Below are 24,481 nucleotides of genomic sequence, written 5' to 3'. Positions count from 1 at the left end.
GTACAACTTCTCCAAGTCATCTTTATTAAATGGAGATGCAAATGCTGAGTGGTTTGTATACTTAGTCAGTCCTAATGCACCATGCACTGTTTGTTTACAGACTGTTGCTGAGGATGGGTTTGAGGTGTTACGAAGGGTTTTTGTCGACTTTGAGGACATCACTTTAAGAAGAAAGTTTCTGACAGGCCTTGAGCCAGAGAGTATCCACATGATGATTGGTTAGTACAACAACTTTCATTTATATGGCATCTTCAACAGAGTAGAAAATGTCCCAAGGCGCTTCACAGGAGCGATTATCAAACAAAATTTTATATTGAGCCACATGAAGAGATATTGGGACAGGTGACCAAAAGCTTAATGAAAGAGGTAGGTTTTTAGTAGGTGAAAGAAAGCATTTGCATGAGGAGATCGGGTGGTGCAGTATAATGTGTTATTTCTTCTCCAAGGATGCGGGGGTGAAAGGTGGGCTCCTTGCAACGCTCTTAGATTCTTAACTGAGTACCACATGTAAATGAATCAACTTTCACACCCATTGCATTTAAAAATTTGAGCTTGAGAATGAATTTCACATGGCATTGGCGAGTCTCTGGACATCCCACTGCGAGTGAGACCTTTGCTATAGTAGGGCAGTCCGAGTTGACTGGTGCATTCTAACGGAGTTATGGTGCGTTTCCATATCCTGCCTGGAATTTGTGCTACTTCTGTTTAGCCTGGACTGTTAGTGCCAAAAGCTATGCCTCTGGTGACCTGTACCATCTTCAGATCAACTACTTTGAGTTTTCATCTTTTTTACATCAAGTGGCCTGAATTTGGATCACCTGTTTTATATTTACCTAGGAGTTATATTTGTCTGGGGACTGAAGAGCATAACATGTACTGTAAGAGTTCATGTACTACAGGCAGTGGGAGGAGGCTCATGTGGAGCATTAATACTGGCATGTACCATTTGAGCCAAAAGGCCTGTTTCTCTGTTGTACATTCTATGTAGTTACTACTTGGAAATTTCAGATATTTACATATGCTTAATCTGGATCTCATTTAAATTTACATTGAAGTCAGAAATGTCTGGAATGGATTTTTAAAAAAAAAAAATAATAATTTGGGACTGACTGGCTTCAGAGTGGTATAATTAACAACTATTCTTGTTTTCAGCTAAGATGTTTCTTCTTGAAGACATTTTCTTTCTAATATAATTTTGTGTCATCTCTTAATCTAGGTTCTATGACAATAGACTGTTTGGGGATACTCAATGATCTCTCTGACTGTGAAGCCAAGCTGTTTCCTATCGGCTATCAGTAAGTTTCTGTTGTGTTGCTATGAAATAGGGTGTGTGTGACTAAGCACACTGGAGATTGCACTGTTTGGTATTGTTGATAGTCCAGTTCCTGATTTCAGGATCAGTCTTTATTGTAATAAAAATTGGAAGTTCACAGCATTTGAAAATGAAAAGATAGATTAATGTTTCATGTGGAGATCTTGCCTCATTTTCTGTTGCTCTTTCAGGTTTTTGTTTTTATGTAATCTGACATCCCAATAATATGTAAACATTTAAATTAAAATTAATTCTTCCAAATTTGAACTAATGAGGCGTAACACTTGTATTACTATTTTTATTCATAAAATTAGGGATTTATATTTAGTATTGCTGAAAATAGAGATGTTTTGTCGAAGCTTTTTGTCTTGCACTCAGCAGGACAATCCGCAAGAATGCCAATGTAAGGGAAGCAGCGCATTTCTACTGTATGAGAAGAGACTGCTGATTGGTTGGCAAGTGGAGTCTGATAGGTAGAAGCGTTGCCATGGAGAATGCACCAGCTTGGTAGTTAACTGTCAGTCACCATAAACTGGTTCTGATGAAACATCACTGACCTGAAACGTTAACTCTGCTTCTCTCTCCATAGATGCTGCCAGACCCGCTGAGTATTTCCAGCACTTTTTGTTTTTATGATGATTTATGTTTACTAGGTACTGATACAGTGTAATCAAGTGGGTGATCCTGTGCTCTAGGGTGGGTGGGTTGAAGGCTACAATGTTGTATCCCCAATTCTCTCTCCTGCCGTCCCTATGAGCAGGGCTTGCTGCTGGGAGTGCAATGTTATAAAATTACCCTCAACTGCTTACTTTCAGGCTTCACTTCCTTTTGCTGTCTGTTGTCATTCAGTCAACTCTACAAAAGTTGACTTATCTGTAGCAATTTAGAGGAAACAGAACAATTTTGGCATGTTCTTGGCATTATTTTAATTTGAATTAAGTAACTTTGAATTAAGGGCTGTAGAAGCCAAGCTTGGTGTGGTTAACCACTGTTCCATTAATTGTTTAACCTTCTCCAACTCTTCATCTCAATTTCTCAATTAAAAAATAAATTCAAATACTTCTAGCAAGAAATTAAAATTGGTAGCTTTGTTTTGGTGATTGGCTAGCATTGAACTGGGCTGTGACTACATTGCTTCATGGGTATTCCTGCTAATTAGTGTCTGGATGTTATGTAAATTGATAGGTGTTCAAGGGTGTACTGGAGCACGACTGACGCTAGGAAACGATGTGTGTACACGTGCAAGATCCTCGAACATCGACCGCCTCCTGTGGAAGCAGAAGAAAACAGCACTTTAGAGCACAGTGAAAACAGAACCATAGCACATAGTCCGAGCAGTCCAACAGGTGTACAGACAGGTACAGATGCAGGACATTGTCCGTAAAGCATCCTTTAGCTTGTAGAAAAAAAATAGTAAATTCCTACTCCTGCACTAGAGTACTTGATCTGCCTGACTAAATGCTGCATTGTTGGAAATGCCAGTTTTTTGGGTAAGCTTTTAAATCAAGGGTCTTCCAGCTGGCTATAACTTTAAAAGCTTGCTGATCTAACACCAATATGCAGTATGATTTGACAATGGTTTTAGCTTGTTTGTTGTTTCTAGCAAACTGACTTCATAAAAATTCATTCCGCTTGTGATGAAGTGGTGTCATAATTCACTTTTTAAATTAGCTCTAGCTGTTGTATCTGATGATACTGTAGTTGTGTTAATCCCATGATGTAAAAATGCTTAAAAATCCTTGCATTACACTGTGGATTAAAGTAAAAAGCTTTAGTTTGTTTGTGACTGCTTTTAAGTAATGCATGGAGGGGGGGGAAGGAAGGGAGGATATCCATGTTCTTCATTGTTAACTATAGTAAAAGCTCAGCAAGTTTGTGGCACAAGGTAAAACATCACTTGTGGTAACTTTCCAAAATCATTTACGATAGAGTGAGATCCCAACATACCAAAGGCCTGCTCAGGTCACAAAAGAAAACCAACCCGAACCCGACAGAACCACATCGGACCCGAGCCCGACCTGGCCCGAGTCCCTCCAATTTTTTCCCGCGCCCGACCCGACTTGACCTGACCCAACCACCAGAATGTTCCCTTTACCTACCTTGCGACTCCCAATCTGCAGGAAGCTGCAGCATGAGCGTGATGACGTCAGAGAGACACTCACTGCGCAGACTCAGTTTCCCTCTTTCACGTCCCGGACTCCCAGCTCAGGTAGGTTTTTTACTTTTAATACTTCTTGCTGTGTGTGTCTGACCCGAGCCTGAAAACCGGACCAGGAAGAGCGACCCAACCCGAACTGAACCTGACAGGCCTTTACAACATACTATCCTGTGGAGCAATAGACTTAAATATTTTGTGTCTGTGATTCTTGATCTCATCTACAGAATTCCTGAGAATTTCTCAGGCCGTGGGGGAGGGAGGGAATGAAAGAAGGAAGGAAGGAGAGAGAGAAAAAATCAGATATCAGGCATGTTGGACTAATTTAGAATGATTCCTGGTTGTCAGATGCAGCAGTTACTGAGCAGATTGCATGTGTGACTCACCAGAGATGATGGTTAGCACAAGGAGATCCAAGTCTGGAAATTATGCTGTGTAATATTATACAGCATTCATGTCAGGTTCTTTTGACTGCTGTCGTAATGAAGGTGTTTACCTCTCTCTAAAACAAACATGTTATTGGAAAAAACTAAATAGCTTAAGTGAGTTCCTTAATGAATCTGTAAAAGAAAAAAAATCATGGGCAGGAGCAGCAGACAAATACGAAAAACAAGTTAAGCGTATATTGAAAGGAAAATACTGTACATGCTGGAAATCTGAAATAAAAACAAAAAGTGCTGGAAATACTCAGCAGGTCTGGCAGCATCTGTGGAGAGAGAAGCAGAGTTAACGTTTCAGGTCAGTGACCTTTCATCAGAACTCGTTCTGGCAGTTCTGATGAAAGGCCACAGACCTGAAATGTTAACTCTGCCTCTCTCCACAGATGTTGCAGACCTGCTGAGTATTTCCAGCACTTTCTGTTTTTATTTAAGAGTATATTGTTTCTCCTGGATCGCTTTAACCATCTTTTGAGAGTCCAGGGAAACATTTGGAAAAAAAACCCAAATCTGTTTGCTGCTTGTTGATTCTTTACTACCCCTGAAATGCAGTGGCTTCAGATGTTCACTACTCCGCCCATTTTTGTACCCATTGGATCACTTTTGACTAATTAAAGGAAAATGTAAAGAGTTGGTTTATTCTTGTGGAAATTCTCTGATACTTCAAGCATGCCTTGGTATTTGTGGGAGATTATAACCCTCAATAATATCATTTTAAAAATGGGTATATAGGAATATCAGTGCATTCTTTCAGGAGTTACCAGTGTGAGATGAAATGAAAGGCTCATCACCTTTGAAGTATTACCATTGCTGGTGCCTCACATACTATACCAAACGTAAATTTTTTTTGGAGGTGTTCATGTTTTTTATTCTGGATATAAAAACTGAGACAGTAAAGGTATTGGCAGTAATTCAGCACCTTCTGTACTTGGTAGCCTAGCAGTGGTGCAAAATTCCAACAGTTTGCATACTCTCAAAGTATTCACCTGATTTCGGTCTGGGGCCAACAATCACCTTGGGCTGCTTTCCTCACTTTGTACTTGGAGATTAGTAGCTTAGTAGCTAGTCACACATGGAGTTCCAGAGAATGAATGCATGGCAGCAGCTAATTTTCTGGAATTTTCCTGGAAATGGCAGCCTTAACCTGATGGTGAGTTCACAGTTTCATAGATTGATGCAGTTGCCAGTTTTCTGCAGCTCCCACTGTTTAGTTCAGGAGTGAGCTGATCAAGGGAGTGCTGCATTCTTACAATTAGCTGCACTTCTGAAAGGGTTCAAGTTGCAATGAGGTATCTACAAACTTTGGCACTTTCCTTAAGACCCAAGTACACCTTTCCTCTGCCCAAAAGTACATCAACAGGAGCAGAACTAATTGTATAGCTCTTTCAAAGAGCTGGAATGGGCACGATGGGCTATTCTATGGGCCACTTCCCATAGAAAAACCCTAATAAGCGATTTGTTTTTTCTTTGATAGAAATTGACATGGCAGAGAGTCAAAACCCAAGTACGTCTGAAATAATGGATCACCATCCACCCTCTCACACGCCGGGGCCAATACCTCCTCGATCGCAATCAGGGAGTAGGATTCAGATATCCAGTTTTTCCCCATCACGCCGATCCCCAAGCACCGGATCAAGACCCCTTCCATCACCAGGTAACTGAGCTGCCTTGCATTGTTGACCTCCTTATTTTATGAGGTATTGTCTATTTTATATTAACACTATTTTAAAGCAATTTATAGAAGAGGAGATTAAAGAGATAAATATTTGAGATCGTGAGTGTTTCTAAGACCATGAAATTATGCTGTGAGGTGATGGCTTACATCACCAAGGTTGTATGAAATCCCTTCATCCACTTTTTTAAGAGATGCATCAACCTGTTTACCATAAACCAGCTAATGTCTTGAGCAGAGGAAGGACTTCAGACAATTGTGTTGAGTGTTTGTATGTTGATATCCCATGGTGTAATTATAAGACTTTATTTTGCTGGTATCTATCTAAAAAGCTTATAGAAAGGTCAGATTGTGGATTTATTTGAGGAAAATTGTATGCATTTCAGATGTTACTAAGGTAATTCTTTGAACTCTACTTTTGAGCATTTGAAACTACTTTTATTCACGCTTTAATTTATTTTCTTCTTAATCATTTAGTGTATTCTGCAAAAATGTTTAATGTGTAGTCGAAAGGTAGATCAACATGTGTCTTTATTCCTGCCAGTATGAATGTAAGTTTCAGATGGTGGTGTAGTTTATTGTTTGGCTTGGATTTGAATACAACCCAATTTGATAGGACAAAGTTCTCTTTTTTTTTTTCTTTCCCCTGCTATCTGTAAAGGACCTACATGCAATTAATTTCGACAGTCTCAATCTATTCCTGATGAGTACAAGCCTGTGATATTTGGTATTAATTTGGCAATCTTACTAAGAGGCCACATGCGATGCCGATAGTGGAAATGAGCACATTGTGGTGTACAATTTCTCATGAGCTGGAGTTTAAAGCACATTTTTGGTTCTGTATGGAAGGAGCTAAACTATGCATGCTATATCTAACTAAATGCTTGATTCCGGACTTAAATGTTTACATTATGAGGATAGGTTGTATAAATTTGGGTTGTATTCCCTTGAGTTTAGAAGATTGAGGTGTTCAAAATGATAAAAGGGTTTGATAGAGTTGTTGGAGAGAAACTATTTTCTGTGGTGGGGGAATCCAGAACAAGGGGGCACCGGTCTTAAATTAGAGCTATTCCATTTAGAAGCGAAATCAGGAAGCACTTTTTCACAAAGGGTAGTGAAATTTGCAACATCTTTGCCCCAAAAAAGCTGTGGAAACTGCAGTCAATTGAAAATTTAAAAAACTGAGATTGGCTTTTTTTTTATTAGGTAAGGGTATCAATGCACATTGAGCAATGGTGGGTAAATGGAGTTGTGGTGCAGACCATCCATGATCTAATTGTGTGCTGGAACAGGCTAGAGGGGTTGAATGATCTATTCCTGTTACTGTAAGGCAGATTCTTCACATGAAGAAGTAGAATAATACTTGATTATGCCAGTGTCTAGCATCCTGATGAGGAAATGGAACTAGGAATAGTCATAATCTTTTTGTTTTCTTGTTAAAGGGAGCCCCACGCCAATGATGCATGAGATTGTTACATTTGCTGATGCCCTTCTGTCATCGGGGAGGCGCAGCACCATCTCCAGACGACACAGTACGTCTTCTGTATCACCACAACATTCTAGGCACAGAATGGCTTCTCCTTCCCAAATGGGCATAGCATACGTAAGATCAAGTGGGAACATTAACACATCCCCATTGTCCTCCCTCAGTGTGTCATCAGATATCGAGACTGGAGGCCAACTTGGTGAAACTGTTCATAAAACATTTCATCCGGACAAACTAGGTACTTCACTCCAAGGATGTTCTGGTCCTTCTAGCCGGCAAAGAATCAGTAGTATTGATTCTGTCCCGATACTTCTTACTGGAGTTTCTCGAGCATTAGGCTCCCAACCTAACAGGTCAGTGCTGACATCCACTGGGCATTACAGTTCAATAGAACATTCTCTATCTCCATCTCGAAGCAGTGCTTTGAAAGGCGAAAATAGTACAGCTGTAAATGCATTGGATGGTTCAGTGATGACGTCAGCATTAGCACAGACATCTAACTCAGTTACTACCGTAATGGTGTCACGTCCTTCACAGAAAGAAATATGTAATAACAGCGGATCACATACAAACTCTAACACAGTAACATCTGTCTCCAAAGAAACTAAAGCCTGTGCGTTACCTTTTCAACAAAAGGAATCAAGAAGGCCGGCTGAGCAAAACAAGGACACTGCGCAAACAGGAAAAACAAACAAGGAGCATGCTCACAGCCAAGACGCTGAAAGAACAAGGTCACAGCCTGCTGGAGTCAGCCACGTCATGGCCACAGGAAATGAACATTCTCGGTCAAACTGCACAGAGAAGAGACCTAGCGCTAAAGTGTCCTCTGCTGATCTTCCCAGAAACAGCAAAACACAGGCAGTAAAGCATTTCGAGGGAAGCCCAGGTGCAGATTCTGTTACAGATGTAAAGGTTAATGCAAGAGTAGCCAGCAATTCACTACCTGAAATAGATAAGAACACTCAGTCTGCTGAAGAACCTAAACAAAAATTTGGTGACAAAGCTGCTGGCACTGAGAATCCTCTGGCCACGATCATCGGGGATGGGGTCCAACCCCCATTAGACAAAGTCCGGGCTGACATTCGCAAAAAGGAAATACATGCTTCACGAAAGCAAGGAATTCATGGATGTTTAGAACCTAACTACCTTGTTGAGGAGGATCATGACAAAAGTTTGACCACGTCCATGTTGGGCAGTTCTCAGGGAGGTGACGAGGCCGTGTCCTCTTCAGTCATGTCTTCTGTAATGACAGAAAGTCCGGAAAACGAGCAGGAAGTCCTGAGATGTCCAAAATGCAACAAGGTCTACAAACAAAGGGTGAAAAACCTTTTTCAGAAGCATGTGCTGCAGTGTGGAAATCAGATTTCACAGGAGGATGGTGATGGGAACAAAACCCAGGATAATGATTCAAACAAAAGACGTTACCCCCGACGTAGTGCTCGGGCACGCTCAACTACATTTTTTGGGTTGACTCCATTTTATGGTGTAAAATCATATGGTGAAGAGGATTTTCCATTCTACAGAGATCCCTCGGGAAAGAAAAGAGGAGAGCAGTCAACTCAAGGACAGGTTGATGGAGCTGATGATCCAAGCACATCCTCTGATGAGGATATGGAATACTACTACAATTTCACAAGAACTGTGATCACGTCTGATCGAGAGGGAAGGCTTGAACCGTGCAGTTTCTTCGATGGTGAGGAGGATTGCCGCCTACCTAGGATCAGTCAGCTCGATGGTGTTGATGATAGCACAGAGAGTGATGCCAGTGTAACTACAACGGTAGGCAAAGCAACACAGGTGAGCAAAATAAAAACCAAAGAAAACGGAACTGAAAACCTAGACCTCGACGGAACAGTTAGCAGTGGGGTCGTTGATGTAGAAAAGGAGGAGCATGGTGTCAAAACAATTTCTGACCTGAAAGGTAATGATTCAAAGTTAGATAACTGCCTTCCAGTGAGCAGAGTGAAGTCTCAGGGCCAAGACTCCTTAGGGGAGGTTTCTCTCACCTCATTAGACACTGCCAGGCGGGTCCACTCCAGCACACCTTCAGACAAGAATTTGCTGGATAGTTTTAACACAGACTTGTTGAAGTCCGCCAATGACTCGGACAATAACAATAGTGATGACTGCGGCAACATCCTCCCATCTGACATCATGGATTTTGTTCTTAAGAATACTCAGTCTATGCAGACGCTAGGGGAAAGTCCAGAATCATCGTCTTCTGAACTCATAACACTGGGTGATGGTCTGAATCTGGTTAGTAACAGGGGAAAGGACATGGGCAGCCTCTTTGAAGTGTTTTCCCAACCTTTGCCCAGCACAGAACCTGTGGAAAGTGACGTTTCAGCCTCCATTCCTGCAGAGGAGCCATTTGAGCTGCCCCTGGAGTTGCCATCTGACCTCTCTGTTTTAACAACATGCAGTCCAACTGTTTCCAACCAAAGCCACAGCAGCCTTACTGTGATTTCAACATCACAGCTGGCCTCGTCGGAAGATCAGTCAGTACTGAATATAGCTGCTGGTGAGTCGGTTGAGAAGGGAGTGACAGTGACGGGAGAGAAGTCAGTGACTGTGAATGATGCTGAAGTTTCTTTGATAGGGCATCAAGTAGTGGAGCCATCTGGGGAAAGCCATATGGCTTCAGATCAGTTCATGCAAAGCCACATAGACACCGACCAGTTAACTACGCCAACCTGCAGTCAGGTGGAACAGGGGCATAACAGCCAGGACATGACTGGGGTTGGCGCCAGCTCACCAGTTGTTCTTCCGGCACCCGTTTCTTCTTCTGTGCCGTCTCAAGGTCAAAAATACATAACAAGCCCGGCAGACAGTCCTGGGCCTGCTCCAATTGCCAACACTGCAGTACAGACAGCAACCCCACTTCTTAAACCAGGGACAGATAACGTCATTGTCGTCAATCAGCATGGACACCCGCTGTACGTTCTCCAGACACATCCAAATGGTGTTACACAAAAGATAAATCTTGCACCTTCTGTGGCTCCTGCACAAGCAGTTGTTGAGACAAACAGTACAGTCCTTGGGCAGAATGTTTCCATGGGAGGTAGCCTAGCTTTAGCTACAGGTTTAAATGTAAGCTTGCCAGCCTCCCAGTCAATATGCACTTCTGCTACTATGGCCAGCAGTAAAGGGTTGATGACTTTATCACAACACCCTCAGTTACATTCCTTTGTGGGACCCACTGCGTCGACATTTCAGCCCAATAGCGCTGGCTCTGCCTCTGGCCTCCTCATTGGAGTCCAGTCGCCTCAGGAACCGCAGCTTTTAAGCTCTGAGCCCAGTCAGAGGCCAGAGCTTGTCACTGCCACAACCTCTAGTCCAGGATCTACCCAAGCTAAGAAAAGACCAATAAACAGGCTACCTTCCAAAAAAGGCAAGAAGCTTGCACCTTCATACCAACAGACTTGCAGTTCCGCTTCAGAAATTGTGCCTAATATAACTTCAATTAACTTCTCACCATCCCAAGTCCCTGGAGGGATAGCTAATCAGACAGGTTTAGTGGATTTAGGAGCGCTTGCTAGTACAGGACCCCAACGAACAATTCCTAATATAATCAAAAGGCCCAAGTCTGCGGTGATGTATTTTGAACAGTCATCTTTACCTGTGCCCCAGCTTCAGCAAACCCTGGGGGCAGCAGGTTCCACTAACAACATTGGTCCAGAAAACGCTCATTTGACAGCAGGAAGTGTATCAGCGTTGGGTCCAGGCCAGTCCGTTTTGAATGTTGTATCTATGCAGGCAGCAACAGCAGCGACTAGTGGGGGTGCAGTAACAGGACATATTCTGGGTCAAAGTTCAGTCACCTTAACTACTCCCATGTTGCTCGGGACAACAGACATCACTGGTTCAATAAGCAATCTGTTAATCAAAGCTAGCCAACAGAGTTTAGGACTTTCAGATCATGCTGTACCATTGTCCGGAGCAGGAATGTTCCAACATCTAGCACCGCCACAAAGCCCTAACAGTGGACCCCTGTCACCACCTCAAAGTATATGCCTGCTGCCTTCCAGCCCAGCAGTTAGTGTACCAGTTACACCAAACTCATCTGATCAGGATGGGGCCTATCAGCTACACCAACAAATAACTCAGCTTCTGTCTAGCAAACGTGTAGCAACAACTACCCAGTTGGATGCTGTCTGCAGTTCAGGAGGCCAAATATCCACTACCACGCTAACCGTGTCAACCAGTGTCGTGAGCAGCACGGTTGTTTTTTCAAACACCAGCAAGGCGTCACCAGTTCCAGTGACCTCTGTGTTTTCCTCCACCGTGGACCAGTCTCCTGTCGGTGCAATGACCGTGGTGTCTCCTGACTCCCCAAGGGCCAAGCCCTGGATAAAACGGGCATCACCTGCTTTGGACAAACAAAGCATTAAAAAGCACAAGGCGGCCCACATTTTGACCGAATCCTTTGGAGGTCATCAAGCTGTTCTGGAGTCTGATTCAACCAACGTGCCCTTGTCATCCTTTGCGGAGTAAGTACTTCAGATGCAGAGCAAATATATAAGATGATGTTTTAATACATGTCTCTTTTAACTATCTTAATTCTTCCTTCAGATTTTAAGTAGTTTTAAGATATTTAAAAATATTTTTGTGATCCGACAGATATAATGATTTGTCAGCCTCCAATGGGAGTCTGTATAGGACTCACCCCTCTTTCACATGAGACGTTAAACCGAGGCCCTGTCTGCCCCCTCAGGGCGGATGTAAAAGAAAAACTGGAGTTTTTCTGTCACCGGTATCTTGGCCAATATTTATCCCTCAGTTAGCGCCACTAAAGCACATCGTCTGGTCATTATTACTTTGCTGTTTGTAGAAGCTTTCTGTATACAACTTGGCTGCCACATTTCTTGCATTATAACAAATATTTCAACCTATTAGATAATTCATTTTTTAAAATACATAATTTAGAATTAACAGGAACAGCCTGTGGTCAGAGCCTTCTGTATAGAATAGTAGTGCACTACCTAAATGGAACCTTAGATAAACATGGTAATTCACAAATTTTGTATTTTACACACTAACCTAATGTTGTCACGAGGATTTCAGTAGAGTGTAATGGGTAAGTCAAGCTTATGCATGATATCCACTTGAACTGTGAAAAACGCACAGCAGATTTTACTCTCTCAAACCTGGGTTGTGTTTAGTGCATTTTGAACAAGGGTGAAGTACTGATATCACTGCTATAGAGAGAGCAGTTTTGGATAATTTAAGAGCATCATACAAGACTAACGCCCAGCGTGATACCACATTGAAGCAAGTTTGATATTTTCATTTGACACATTGTGCCAATACACTAAACAAATCTGGTGACAACACTACCTCGAGCTAAATGTTTGTAATGTAATTTTAGGCCTATTCGAGTAAGGATAAAGACAACTGTGCAAGATGCTGTGGAACCTGATGAGCATCAACAAGATGGTCACCAGGATTCTGAGTCTCCAAGGTGAGCAGCGATTATGGTTAAAGTCTTTCCACTGACATGTATCAACTTTCAGACCTCATCTTGAAGACCAGCTTTTCAGTCGTTCTTCTGTTCAGTCCTTTGAGACCTCATCCACGTTCAGAGTATGTTTGTCCACCAATTTGGCGGTGGTGTGGGGGCTGCTACTGGGATGGTTGGACGCTTAACGCACTGCTTGAGTCTGGCAAAATTTTGTTTCCATGACTGAGTAGGCAAGTTGCTTTGGTCTGTTTTAAATCAATGCTAAAACTCAACTGGCTTAGTTAGTGAAACCATGGCAGTTTGGCCTCTGGCTTCTCAGTTCTATTCTAAGTGTTTAAAATGCAGTTCTAAAATGTCTCGGGCATTTAAAATGAACTTTACTGCATAGGTATTTGGGACTTGTACTTAATTTACTGAAACAGTTAATTGCCAGCAAATTTGTCTTGCTATGTTGTCAATTAAAGCAACTAGTTTTTTTCCCCTCTTAGTCAAATGGAACCTATGCCAATGTTGCAGCCTTTTGAATCCGTGAATACAGCAACATCAAACACAGAAGGACAGGACGACTTTATCACTGGTAAGCAACAAGCGTTGTTTTGAAATTTATCTATAGAAACATGTTGTGACTGGCCCTTTTGATGTGAGTGCTAAAGTTCTATGGCTTGGAGTGATGGGTACTTAAGTTTTGGGGGGTACCACTCAATTCTGTCAGAGGGGGCAGTTCTTTTTTTTTTAGTTTAGTGATACAGCACTGAAACAGGCCCTTCGGCCCACCGAGTCTGTGCCGACCATCAACCACCCATTTATACTAATCCTACACTCATTCCATATTCCTACCACATCCCCACCTGTCCCTATATTTCCCTACCACCTACCTATACTAGGGGCAATTGCTAATGGCCAATTTACCTATCAACCTGCAAGTCTTTGGCATGTGGGAGGAAACCGGAGCACCCGGAGGAAGCCCATGCAGACACAGGAAGAACTTGCAAACTCCACACAGGCAGCACCCAGAATTGAACCCAGGTCGCTGGAGCTGTGAGGCTGCGGTGCTAACCACTGCGCCACTGTGCCGTCCTAATAAGCAGCGTGCCTTGGGTGCTCCATGAAGACTGCATCAGGAGCGAGGCTGGCACAGGGCTGCGAGTGAGGGCCCCAGTCAACTTGCACAATCGGAATAATGTGGCCCATGGAGGTTCATAGTGAAGGGAAGACAGCGCGGAAGAAAACTAATTGTGTATTGGAAGCATTTTTATCACTTCTTCAAAATAAACTAATTAAGCTGGTAGTGAGACCATTTGGAGTTCACAATGGTTGTACTGTTAACTAAGAAGGCAAGAAATAATCGGACATGTTTTTGACCATCTGTTTGCGTTTTTAACACTTATTTATATTTCTGACATCAGGAGCGTTATCAATGCATAATACTAAAGCTAGCTTCCCTCAACAGTCCAGCTGGATAAGGTAGTGAGTAGGTCAGACCTACAGTTCTGGAAGAAAGAAGGCTCTTCTAGTTGTTGCATTTAAGGGGACGCTAGATACGCACATGAGGGAGAAAGGAATAGGTGGGAGGTGTTGAGCATAAAAGATGGCATAGATCTATTGGGTCAAATGGTCTGTTTCTGTGCTGTAGACTCTATGTAAATCTGTGTAAGGTTCAGTCCCTCATCTGTGTTAATTTGCTGACCTAAGTCAAGGAGCAATATTAAATGTTCCATGAGGTGCCACTCCTGTTGTAATATTTGTACAATCATCAGGCAAGGACAGGGCCAGGCTGTACCTGCATGAAGGATTATAGGGTAGCTGGCAGCTCTGAAACTCAACCTCAGTAAGAAGTCGACACTCAGGAGAGAGGAGTGAAAATGACTGGAAAAAAATGACTTGCACTACCATTGTGTGTCTGTTTGGGGCACTGCAGGGAGCAGGAGAATAAACAAGCTCAGCAGTGCCACCAACAGTTACAGGGTAGTTTTAAGTCTTATCAAATGCAAATAAAAGGCCCACTGCGAAACCATGTAATTTATTAACCAAAGTAAGCAAACAATTTGAATCTTTGTCTGACGAATAAATATTTGCTACTTTGGTTGATAAATTATTTTTTGGTCAGATTATTATGCATATTGACAGCAGGAATTCTAAGTGGTCATGCTGTGAAAAATTTCAGATTAAGAATTGAGTGTGTCAACCAATCACTTATTTTCACAGGCTCTTTTATTATTATTAATAAATGTTTTTTCTACTTATCCTTCAGTTTCTTTTCCCACCTGTGCATGATGCTTTGCCCAGTTACCCACTTTAATATTTAGGATAAAGCAAATCCGCTTGATCAGCACTACATCCACTGACTTAGACCTCTACTTTGTCCGTCACCGTGGCTGCATTGTGTACCACTTATAGGATGCACTGGAGCAATTTGCCAGTGCTTCTTCGGCTACGCCTTCGAAATTCATAACCCCTCCCATCTAGTAGAATAGGCAGAAGGTGCATGGGCACACCATCACCTCCAAGTCACACATCTCCTGACTTGGGCATATATCGCCCATTCCTTCTTTGTTGCTGGGTGTGAAGCCCCCTCCGTAACACCCCTGTGGGAGCACGTTCACCACACGGACTGCAGCAGTTGAAGAAGGCATCCCACCACCACTTTCTTAAGAGCAACTAGGGATGGGCAACAAATTCTGGCCTTGCCAGCAACGCCCACCTCCCATGAACAAATTAAAAGAAAAGTGAACCCAGTGAATTATGCCAGCGATTCAGCCATTTTGGGGACTTCACAGTCAAGTCTGATCTTGTCTTCACACAACATCTGGTAAGCATTGCCCAGTAGAAAGTACACTGGTATGTGCCCAAATGCTTTCTAGTGGGATTTGCTAGATTATGATCACAATTACGAGCCCCTCTCTAGTCTTTGGGCAATGGGGCCACAGCTACTGCTTCACTCAAGATCAGCCAATACAGACATTGAACATGAGAGCTTCCTGTTCTATTTGGCTCAGTTCTCCACAGGTACTTTAAACCCTTTCAATTACATAAGTAAACCTTAGTATTGAGGCCTGCTCAGTGAACAGGGTATGCTTTTTGAAAGATACAAACAAAGCTCATTGTTGAAGGGCTAGTGATCATGTATATTCTACTTTCTTGATAGAATCTAAAAGTTCAGACGATGATGACTCCTTCAGTTCTCCCCTGCTCGCTCTGCTTGAGCAAGAGGAAAAGAGGAAAGAGATCAGGAGTGAAAAGAAATCGAAGAAGGGCCTGATGTTTCAGATCACAAGCGACGATGGGTTTCAGATCCAGTGCGATAATATTGAAGGTAGAGGTGGATTACTGACTGTGTCGTGTTTGTGTGGAATGAGAGGGTTGTGTTGTACTAGGTGCTGGGTGAAAGAGGAATTTATCGTCTGCTTAGAAGTTGAACTACTAAGGGTATATCTGCTGGCTTGAACCTGTGATTCTTCACACTTCTGAGGTTGTGATCATAGTCTGCCTCTGATGGGAATTGCTGAGCAGAACCTCTGGTCTTCACATTTGGAGAAAAATCATCACCCCCCCAGACTATTCTCATACTCCCCCCAGTGATTGGTCCAGACTGGCATCAGCAATAGCCTCGACATAGATGCCACCTATTCTTGATGGCAATTTGATAGTTGATCCATTTTGAAAGCTGGTAATAAAATACTGAGGACCAAATCATAAAAAGGGGACAACAACCAACTCTGAGCATATATTCAATAAATGATTGAAAGACAGGGTGAGACAGCACAGTACAGTAGAGATTGGAAATGGCTGGAAAAAGTGTTAGATGAGGACTGACTAATTCGTCCCTCTGTACACAGACCAGAGGTGGCTGGAACATGCCAAGTTCTTCGTACCCTTCTTCCCTGCATCCCCACTGAGTGAAATCAAAACTCATCACTTAGTCTACCTTCTCTTAACTCATTCTCTTCCAATGTATTTTGATACTTAATCCCTGCATCCTGATTTATTTTCTCTTTTCTCCAGCCGTGGCTGATTGGGTAGCACTTTCACCTCCTAAGTCAGATGGTTGTGCGTTCGAGTTTCACTGCAGAGACTTGAGCACAAACTCTAGGCTGGCACATCAGTGCAGCACTGAGGGAGGACTGCAATGTTGGCGGCCCTGTCTGCCCTCTCAGGTGGACGTGAAAGATCCCATGGCACGAATTTGAAGAAAAGTAGGGAGTTCTTCCTCTTGTCCTCACCAATATTTATCCTTCAACCAGAATCACTAAACTAGATGATCACTTTGCAGCGTGCACATTGGCTGCTGTGTTTTTCCTACATTACAGCACTTCAAAAGTAAAGCACTTTGGGACGTCCAGAGGTCATGAACAGTGGTGTATAAGTTCAAATCTTATTTACTTTTTTCAACATGAATGGTGTCTTGCACCATGGGCCTTGGCCCATAATCATCAATCATAGAATGTTTATGGCACAGAAAGAGGCAACTTGGCCCATCGTGTCTGTGCCACCGAAAAACGTTTCACCCAATCTAATCCCACCTTCTAGCATTTGGTACGTAGCCCTGCAGATTACGGCACTTGAGGTGCATAGCCAGACTGTGTTGAGGGGCTCTGCCTCAACTACCCTTTCAGGCAGTGAGTTCCAGACCCCCACCACCCTCTGAGTGTAAAAACTTTTCCTCATCTCCCCCCTAATCTTTCTACCAATCACTTTAAATCTATGCCCCCAAATCACTGACCTCTCTGCTAAGGTTAATAGGCCCTTCACCTCCACTCTATCCAGGCCTCTCAAAGTTTTGTACATTTCAATCAAATCTCCCCGCAGCCTTCTCTGTTCCAGGGAGAACCCCACCCTATCCAATCTTTCCTCACAGCTGCATTTTTCCAGTCCCAGCAACATCTTCATAAATCTCCTCTGTATCCTCTCTAGTGCAGTTATATCCTTTAATGAGGTGACCAGAACTGCACACAGTACTCAAATTGTGGCCTAACCAATGATTTGTACAGTTCAGCATAACCTCCCTGCTCTTATATTCTATACCTCGGTTAATAAAGGAAAGGATTCCATATGCCTTCTTAACTACCTTATTGACCTTCCTGCTACCTTCAGGGATCTGTGGACATTTACTCCAAGGTCTCTCACTTCCTCTACACCTCTCAGTATTTTCCCATTTATCGTGTATTCCTTTGCCGTGTTTGACCTCTCCAAGTTCATCACCTCACACTTCTCCAGGTTGAATTCCATTTGTCACTTTTCTGCCCATCTGCCCAGACCTTCCTGAAGCCAACAGCTATCCTCCTCGCTATCTACCACAAAGCCAATCTTTGTGTCGTTAGCAGACTTCTTGATTGTGCCCCCAATATTTACATAGAAACATAAACATAGAAAATAGGAGCAGGAGTAGGCCATTCGGCCCTTCGGGCCTGCTCCGCCATTCATTATGTCATGGCTGATCATCCAACTCAGTAGCCTGTTCCCGCTTTCGCCCCATACCCTTTGATCCCTTTAGACCCAAGAGCTATATCTAACTCCTTGAAAACATACAATGTTTTAGCCTCAACTGCTTTCTGTGGTAGCGAATTCCAGAGGCTCACCACTCTCTGGGTGAAGAAATTTCTCCTCATCTCAGTCCTGAAAGGTTTACCCCATATCCTTAGACTATGACCCCTGGTTCTGGACTCCCCCACCATTTGGAACATCCTTTCTGCATCTACCCTGTCTAGTCCTGTGGACATTTACTCCAACGTCTCTCACTTCCTCTACACCTCTCAGTATTTTCCTACTACTGAAGTTAAACTGACTGATTTGTAATTATTCGGTCTATCCCTCACTCCCTTTTTAAACAGGTACAACGTTAGCTGTCCTCGCGCACCACACCCATATCCAGTGAGGACTGGAAAATGATTGTCAGACCTTCCGCTATTTCCTCTCTTGCTTCTTTTAACAGCCGGGGGTACATTTCACCTGGCCCTGGATGTTAATCCTATTAATATGTCCTCTGTCCCTATGTTTATCACATCCAATACTTCACACCCCTCTTCCTTAACTACAATATCTGCATCATCCCCCTGTTTTGTGAAGACAGACACAAAGTATTCATTAATAACAATACCAACATCTTCGGCCCCTACACATAAGTTACCTTTTTGGTCTTTTATGGACCCTACTCTTTCCTTAGTTATCCTCTTACTCTTAATGTATTGATAAAACATCTTGATCTGAGTTTCTAATTGAAAAATAATCCAAGCTTTCTGAGTTTATGGTGTCTGTGTGGTTTTGGGATGCCTGGGGTTAGAGTTGAAACTTGGATCTGCCAAGATTCTAAGAACTATGAATTTTGCTGCAACAACAAAAAAAATCAAACAAACTTGTTTTATTCTAATTACCGCAAACTTCTTTTCATAGAAGGGTGGAAGGTGCTGACTGACAAAGTGCAGGAAGCTCGGTCCAATGCCCGCCTGAAGCATATATCATTTTCTGGTAAGTGCTGTTTACTATGAAGGGAATTCTACCTGTTAGGTGGCTGTTAGAGAACAAAGATTTTACACTTGGAAATGGAGAATCTGCATGAGAAAGAGCAGCTAAACTAGCAAATTCATCCCAGTCGTCTTAACTAGAAAACTACAGCCTTCATACTATTGAGTAATTAGTGATTCCAGCCTACCTACTGTGAGTTTACATGTCAGAATCACTCCAGTGACTGTCCGCGTGGTAACTCCTTGTTGTTCTAGAGGTGGGAGACTTTACCTGAGGGTGGGAAATCAACCAAGGTGAGGCATTCTCCCAGTGTTGTTAGTATGAACAAAGCCCCAGGAACCAGGGTGCTTGTTCATTCCTTGACTGGAGAGCCATTCTTGGTTTTGGAGAAGATAACCAGCAAAATAGTTGAGAGTTGGGATTTTAATATATACTGTGCTATTTGTATCTGTATTTGTAAAAGTTATTTCCTAAATCTTTAAAAACCCTTCATTGTTCCCTGTTTGAAATTAAATTGCATTCTCATTTGCATTTTGACTTCATCGTCTTACAACAGGATTTGTCCACACATTGTTGCTTCACTGTGAATTCAGGAGCATTCTTAGGGCCAGCTGCTATTTATGCTTGCCCAGGCTGCTCTGCCCAAATGTAGGAATAGGAAGAGGCCATTCAGCCCATTGAGCCTCAACCACCATTCAGTTAGATCATGGCTGATTTGTATCTTAACATCATTTATACCTGCCACGGTTTCATAACAGTTAATACCCTTGTTTAACAAAGATCTATCAATCTCAGTTTTGCAATTTTCTGAACAGCCTCAATAGCTTTTTGGGGGAGAGAGTTCCAAATTTCTATTACTCTTTGTATGAAGTGCCTCCTGACATCACCCCTGAATGGCCTAGCTCTAATTTTAATGTTATGCTGCCTTGTTCTGTACTGTCCCACCAATGGAAATAGTTTCTCTACATCTACCCTATCGAATCTTTTAAAAAATTTAAACACCTCAATTCTTCTCTTCTTTGGCCTCCTTGTCTTGAGAGACAATGGGTAAGCACCTAGAGATGGTCAGTGGTTTGTGGAGCAGCGCCTGGAGTGGCTATAAAGGCCAATTCTAGAGTGCCAGACTTTTCCACAGACGCTGCAGATAAAATTGGTTGTCGGGGCTATTACACAGTTGGCTCTCTCCTTGCACTTCTGTCTTTTTTTCCTACCAACTGCTAAGTCTCTTCAACTCGCTACTCTTTAGCCCCACCATTATGGCTGTCCGCCAGCTCTGGCGATCACTAGCAACTGACTCCCACGACTTGTGGTCAATATCCCAGGACTTCATGTTGCATTTGCAGACGTATTTAAAGCAGAGACATGGATGGCTGGTGGGCTGATACCAGATACGAGCACGCTGTACAATGCGTCCTGGGGATCCTGCCATCTTCTATGTGGCTCACATGGCCAGGCCATCTCAAGCGCCGCTGGCTCAGTAGGGTATATATGTTGGGGATGTTGGCTGCCTCAAGGACTTCTGCGTTGGAGATTGGGTCCTGCTACCTGATGCCAAGGATTCTCGGAGGCAGCGAAGATGGAATGAATTGAGACGTCGCTCTTGGCTGACGTACGTTGTCCAGGCCTCGCTGCTGTAGAGAAAGGTACTGAGGACACAGGCTTGATACACTCGGACTTTTGTGTTCCGTGTCAGTGCGCCATTTTCCCGCACCCTCTTGGCCAGTCTGGACATAGCAGCGGACGCCTTTCCCATGCGCTTGTTGATTTCTGCATTGAGAGACAAGTTACTGGTGATAGTTGAGCCTAGGTAGGTGAACTCTTGAACCACTTCCAGAGCGTGGTCGCCGATATTGATGGATGGAGCATTTCTGACGTCCTGTCCCATGATGTTCGTTTTTTTGAGGCTGATGGTTAGACCAAATCCGTTGCAGGCAGCCGCAATCCTGTCAGTGAGTCTCTGCAGACACTCTTCTGTGTGGGATGTTAATGCAGCTTCGTCAGCAAAGAGGAGTTTCCTGATGAGGACTTTCCGTACTTTGGTCCTAGCTCTATGACGGGCAAGGTTGAACAACCTGCCATCTGATCTTGTGTGGAGGAAAATTCCTTCTTCTGAAGACTTGAACACATGTGAGAGCAGCAGGGAGAAGAAGATCCCAAATGGTGTAGGTGCGAGAACACAGCTCTGTTTCATGCAACTCAGGATAGGAAAGGGGTCTGATGAGGCACCGCTATACTGAATTGTGCCTTTCATATTGTCATGGAATGAGGTGATGATACTTAGTAGTTTTGGTGGACATCTGATCTTTGCTAGTAGTCTGAAGAGACCACGTCTGCTGATGAGGTCAAAGCCTTTGGTGAGATCTGTGAAAGCAACGTAAAGGGGCATCTGTTGTTCACGGCATTTCTTCTGTATCTGGCGAAGGGAGAACAGCATGTCAATGGTGGATCTCTCTGCTTGAAAGCCGCACTGTGTCTCAGGGTAGACACGCTCAGCCAGCTTCTGGAGTCTAAAATGACTAGATCTCCTATATTTGAGGGAATACAAGTGTAGTTTATGCGCACACAATTTAACAGGAATCAGATATTTCCTGTCCTTATAGTGGACTTGATGCAATGAGGAAAGACAAATTGAATTGTTGGTCAAGCTGACAGGGTATTAGCTAATATTCTGACTGGTTATCCAAGTGTTTAATGCTGTCAGGCTGCTTATAAGCATGTGTTAGTTTTTATTTTTGTTTTGCATTTACAGCTATAAATGGACTGAAAATGATGGGTATTTCTCACGATGCAGTGGTGTTCCTAATCGAACAGCTTTATGGGGCCAAACGTTGCAAAAATTATAGCTTCAAGTTCCATAAACACCAAGAAGTAGATGAGCTTCCTATCAATCCACATGGTTCAGCAAGGGCCGAAATACACCAAAGGTAAAACGCTAAGGTAGAAGCTTATATTCAAGCTGTTCACTGGTGTGCTGAGCTGATTGCAGTTAGCAAAGCGACTTCAGGTTGTAGTGGAGTGACCAGGCGTTAGATTAGCTGTGGCTAATGATGACAAAGGGCTGGATTTTATGAGCTGCGGCTCGCCCATGCGGGCCGCACGCCAAAGAAGCAATCTCAAGTGTGGCGGCACATTTAAATAGCCGGGGCGGGTCATCCCCGGCAATGGCGTCAGCTGCGTGTGTGCAGGTGCTGAAGCCATTTTTAAAGGGCTGTTAGCCCTACTGGCTTATTTAAAGATAGATTGAATTAAATTGAATAAATACATTTTCTTTGCCTCTCTCCCACACCCCCAGTAACAAAATTAATTATTTGCCCTCCCTCCCCCACCCCCCAAAAACTCTTACCTTTACCACCTGACCTTCCCCGGCCCCCAAACTGCAGAAACTTTAAACTACAACCCTTCCCACCATCCCCTACACCCATGACATTAATTTGACACCCCCTCCCCGCCCCGCAGTGATAAACTTACCTGCTACCCCCCTCCCCACCAGTGTTGCACCTCGTTTCTCCGGACGGGGATCGAAGGTGCGGAGGTGCTGGGCTGAGGATTGCGGCGGGCCTTCAAGAGCCATAAATACTTTACATTAATTAATTTAATTGATTTAAATATTCAAATTGTGGTCCCGTCGCCCAGCAGCAGGGAGGCCGCCACAGTGCTTCGCTGCCACCGGGAGGATTGGGCCGGGCCCTGCCGGCGTCGAGGTCTGTGGCGGTCCTGATCCGGGGCCATCTTCAGGCCCACTCCTGCCACGGATACCAACGTCGAGGGCTGCTTAAAATCCAGTCCAAAGATTTAATTAGAAGAATTTTATTTCAATGAATTTTAAACTGTAGTTTCCTTCCCATTATTTTGTTCCTCTCATTGACTGAACTTTTTGTTCCCCTCCCCTCTCTTTCCCCCCCACCAAATATGTTGAGTTTCAGATTTTTCTGTGTCATCAAATGCTAGGTGAGAGAGAACATGATATTCTTGCACATAGACAACGCCCCGAAAGTCTGAACCGGAATTTTTTCTGTTAACCTAAGAGACATAGATGAAGGACCACACCCATAGTATGGGATACTACAAAGATAGCAAAAAGGAGAGATGAGGTACCTTGAAGGGGGTGACTGTGAGGCCAATTCTGGGTTTCTGTACTTTGCAAGAAGAAGAGTCAGTTGTGGAAGGTTAGGAGTACTGACGTTTTGAGGTCCTGGGATAGAGAGTTAGGGACAGCATGATGAGTGTTGATTATAAACACAGTGAGGATGCAAGATTCATGGTGTAGGAGACTACCAAGATTGAAGAAAGCAGCAAAGAAATATCAATATGATCCCCAGCTTTCATTTTGAAAGCCTACAAATTGCATAAATAAAGATGAGCATTTATATAGCACTTTATCACATGGTGTTGTTGTGATAATGTTTCAAAGGGGATTCACACAATGTGATTGCTTTATTTTTATTTACACAGGAAGTCAGCATTTGACATGTTCAATTTTTTGGCTTCAAAACATCGGCAGCCACCAGACTATTGCCCCAACGAAGAGGAGGAAGAGGAGGTGCAGCTTAAATCAGCACGGTGGGCTCCAGGCGTTGGATAGTCATAAGTACACATGCAGCATGTTGCACATTAAAACTTACAGGTTACTGTGAGGCAAAAACTGTGAATATATGAAAAAAAATCGCGTAATTTAAGAATCTGTATCATTTTACCCAGAGGTCTATAAATTTTACGCAGTCACATAATTAATTAGCCTTGCTGGGTAACCGTATCAAGAAATATGGAGCTAAGGTGGTTAAAGGAGTTGAGGTATGTTCTGCCATGATCTAATTGAACGGTGGAGCAGGCTTGAGCTGAATGGCTTCCTCCTGTTCTTGTGTTCCTTACAAAATAAAAATGCCTGTGGCATACATGCACAACAAGTCCATCGGCATCTAAAACGAGAAACAGAGAAACATTCACATTTTAGATGTTAAATCTTTCCCAGGATTTTTTTTTTTAAGATTTCAAAAAATCAGGATATTAGTTCAGGACCCATGGAAATACAATTTATATCTCATGGGTGGGCTCAACCAATAACTAAAGCAAGTGTGGAGAGAGAAACAGAGTTAACGTTTCAGGTCTGTGACCATTCATCAGAACCGGCAAAGGTTAGAAATGTAATCGACTTTGAGCAAGTGGAAAGAGGGAGGGGGGGGTGAAGAACAACAAAAGGGAAGGCGTGTGATTAGGGCAGAGGGCAGGAGCGATTAAATGAGAAAGATGTTACGGAACAAAGAAAAAGGAATGCTAACAGTTGTATTAAATGACAACTTAAACTTGTTTTTCAGGTTTTTGCTTTTGGACAGAGCTGTTCATTATTTTGCCATTAACACTCTCTCTGGACTAATGCTTTGTCTTTTAATATAATTATTAGCACTCCCTTTGCCTCTGTTTCGCAACATCTTTGTCATTTAATCTCTCCTGCCCTCTGCCCTATCACACACCCATTCTTCCTACCACCGCCCCCCCCCGGCC

At 43.1% G+C, this 24,481-nt stretch overlaps 1 protein-coding gene and 1 long non-coding RNA gene across 4 annotated transcripts in view; one reads left to right on the top strand and one right to left on the bottom strand.

Annotated features, from left to right (window-relative positions):
* kmt2a (lysine (K)-specific methyltransferase 2A) overlaps positions 1-24,481 on the top strand; it is a 143,151-nt gene that overhangs the window by 102,639 nt on the left and 16,031 nt on the right. For all 3 annotated transcript variants that reach the window (XM_068054097.1, XM_068054096.1, XM_068054098.1), the window contains exons 23-33: positions 101-218; positions 1,217-1,295; positions 2,498-2,670; positions 5,379-5,558; positions 7,019-11,552; positions 12,431-12,523; positions 13,012-13,100; positions 15,669-15,836; positions 18,911-18,985; positions 21,732-21,906; positions 23,435-23,542. In XM_068054097.1, coding sequence (XP_067910198.1) covers positions 101-218; positions 1,217-1,295; positions 2,498-2,670; positions 5,379-5,558; positions 7,019-11,552; positions 12,431-12,523; positions 13,012-13,100; positions 15,669-15,836; positions 18,911-18,985; positions 21,732-21,906; positions 23,435-23,542 — 5,792 coding nt within the window. The remainder of the gene's footprint in view (positions 1-100; positions 219-1,216; positions 1,296-2,497; positions 2,671-5,378; positions 5,559-7,018; positions 11,553-12,430; positions 12,524-13,011; positions 13,101-15,668; positions 15,837-18,910; positions 18,986-21,731; positions 21,907-23,434; positions 23,543-24,481) is intronic.
* LOC137381468 (uncharacterized) overlaps positions 23,442-24,481 on the bottom strand; it is a 59,412-nt gene continuing 58,372 nt past the window's right edge. The window contains exon 3 of the long non-coding RNA XR_010977182.1: positions 23,442-23,898. This is a non-coding gene — a long non-coding RNA (uncharacterized lncRNA). The remainder of the gene's footprint in view (positions 23,899-24,481) is intronic.

The sequence above is a fragment of the Heterodontus francisci genome, chromosome 22, assembly GCF_036365525.1.
Source record: "Heterodontus francisci isolate sHetFra1 chromosome 22, sHetFra1.hap1, whole genome shotgun sequence".
Lineage (NCBI taxonomy): Eukaryota > Metazoa > Chordata > Chondrichthyes > Heterodontiformes > Heterodontidae > Heterodontus > Heterodontus francisci.
Note: the sequence above shows the minus strand (reverse complement) of the source record. Positions and strands in the feature narration are given on the sequence as shown.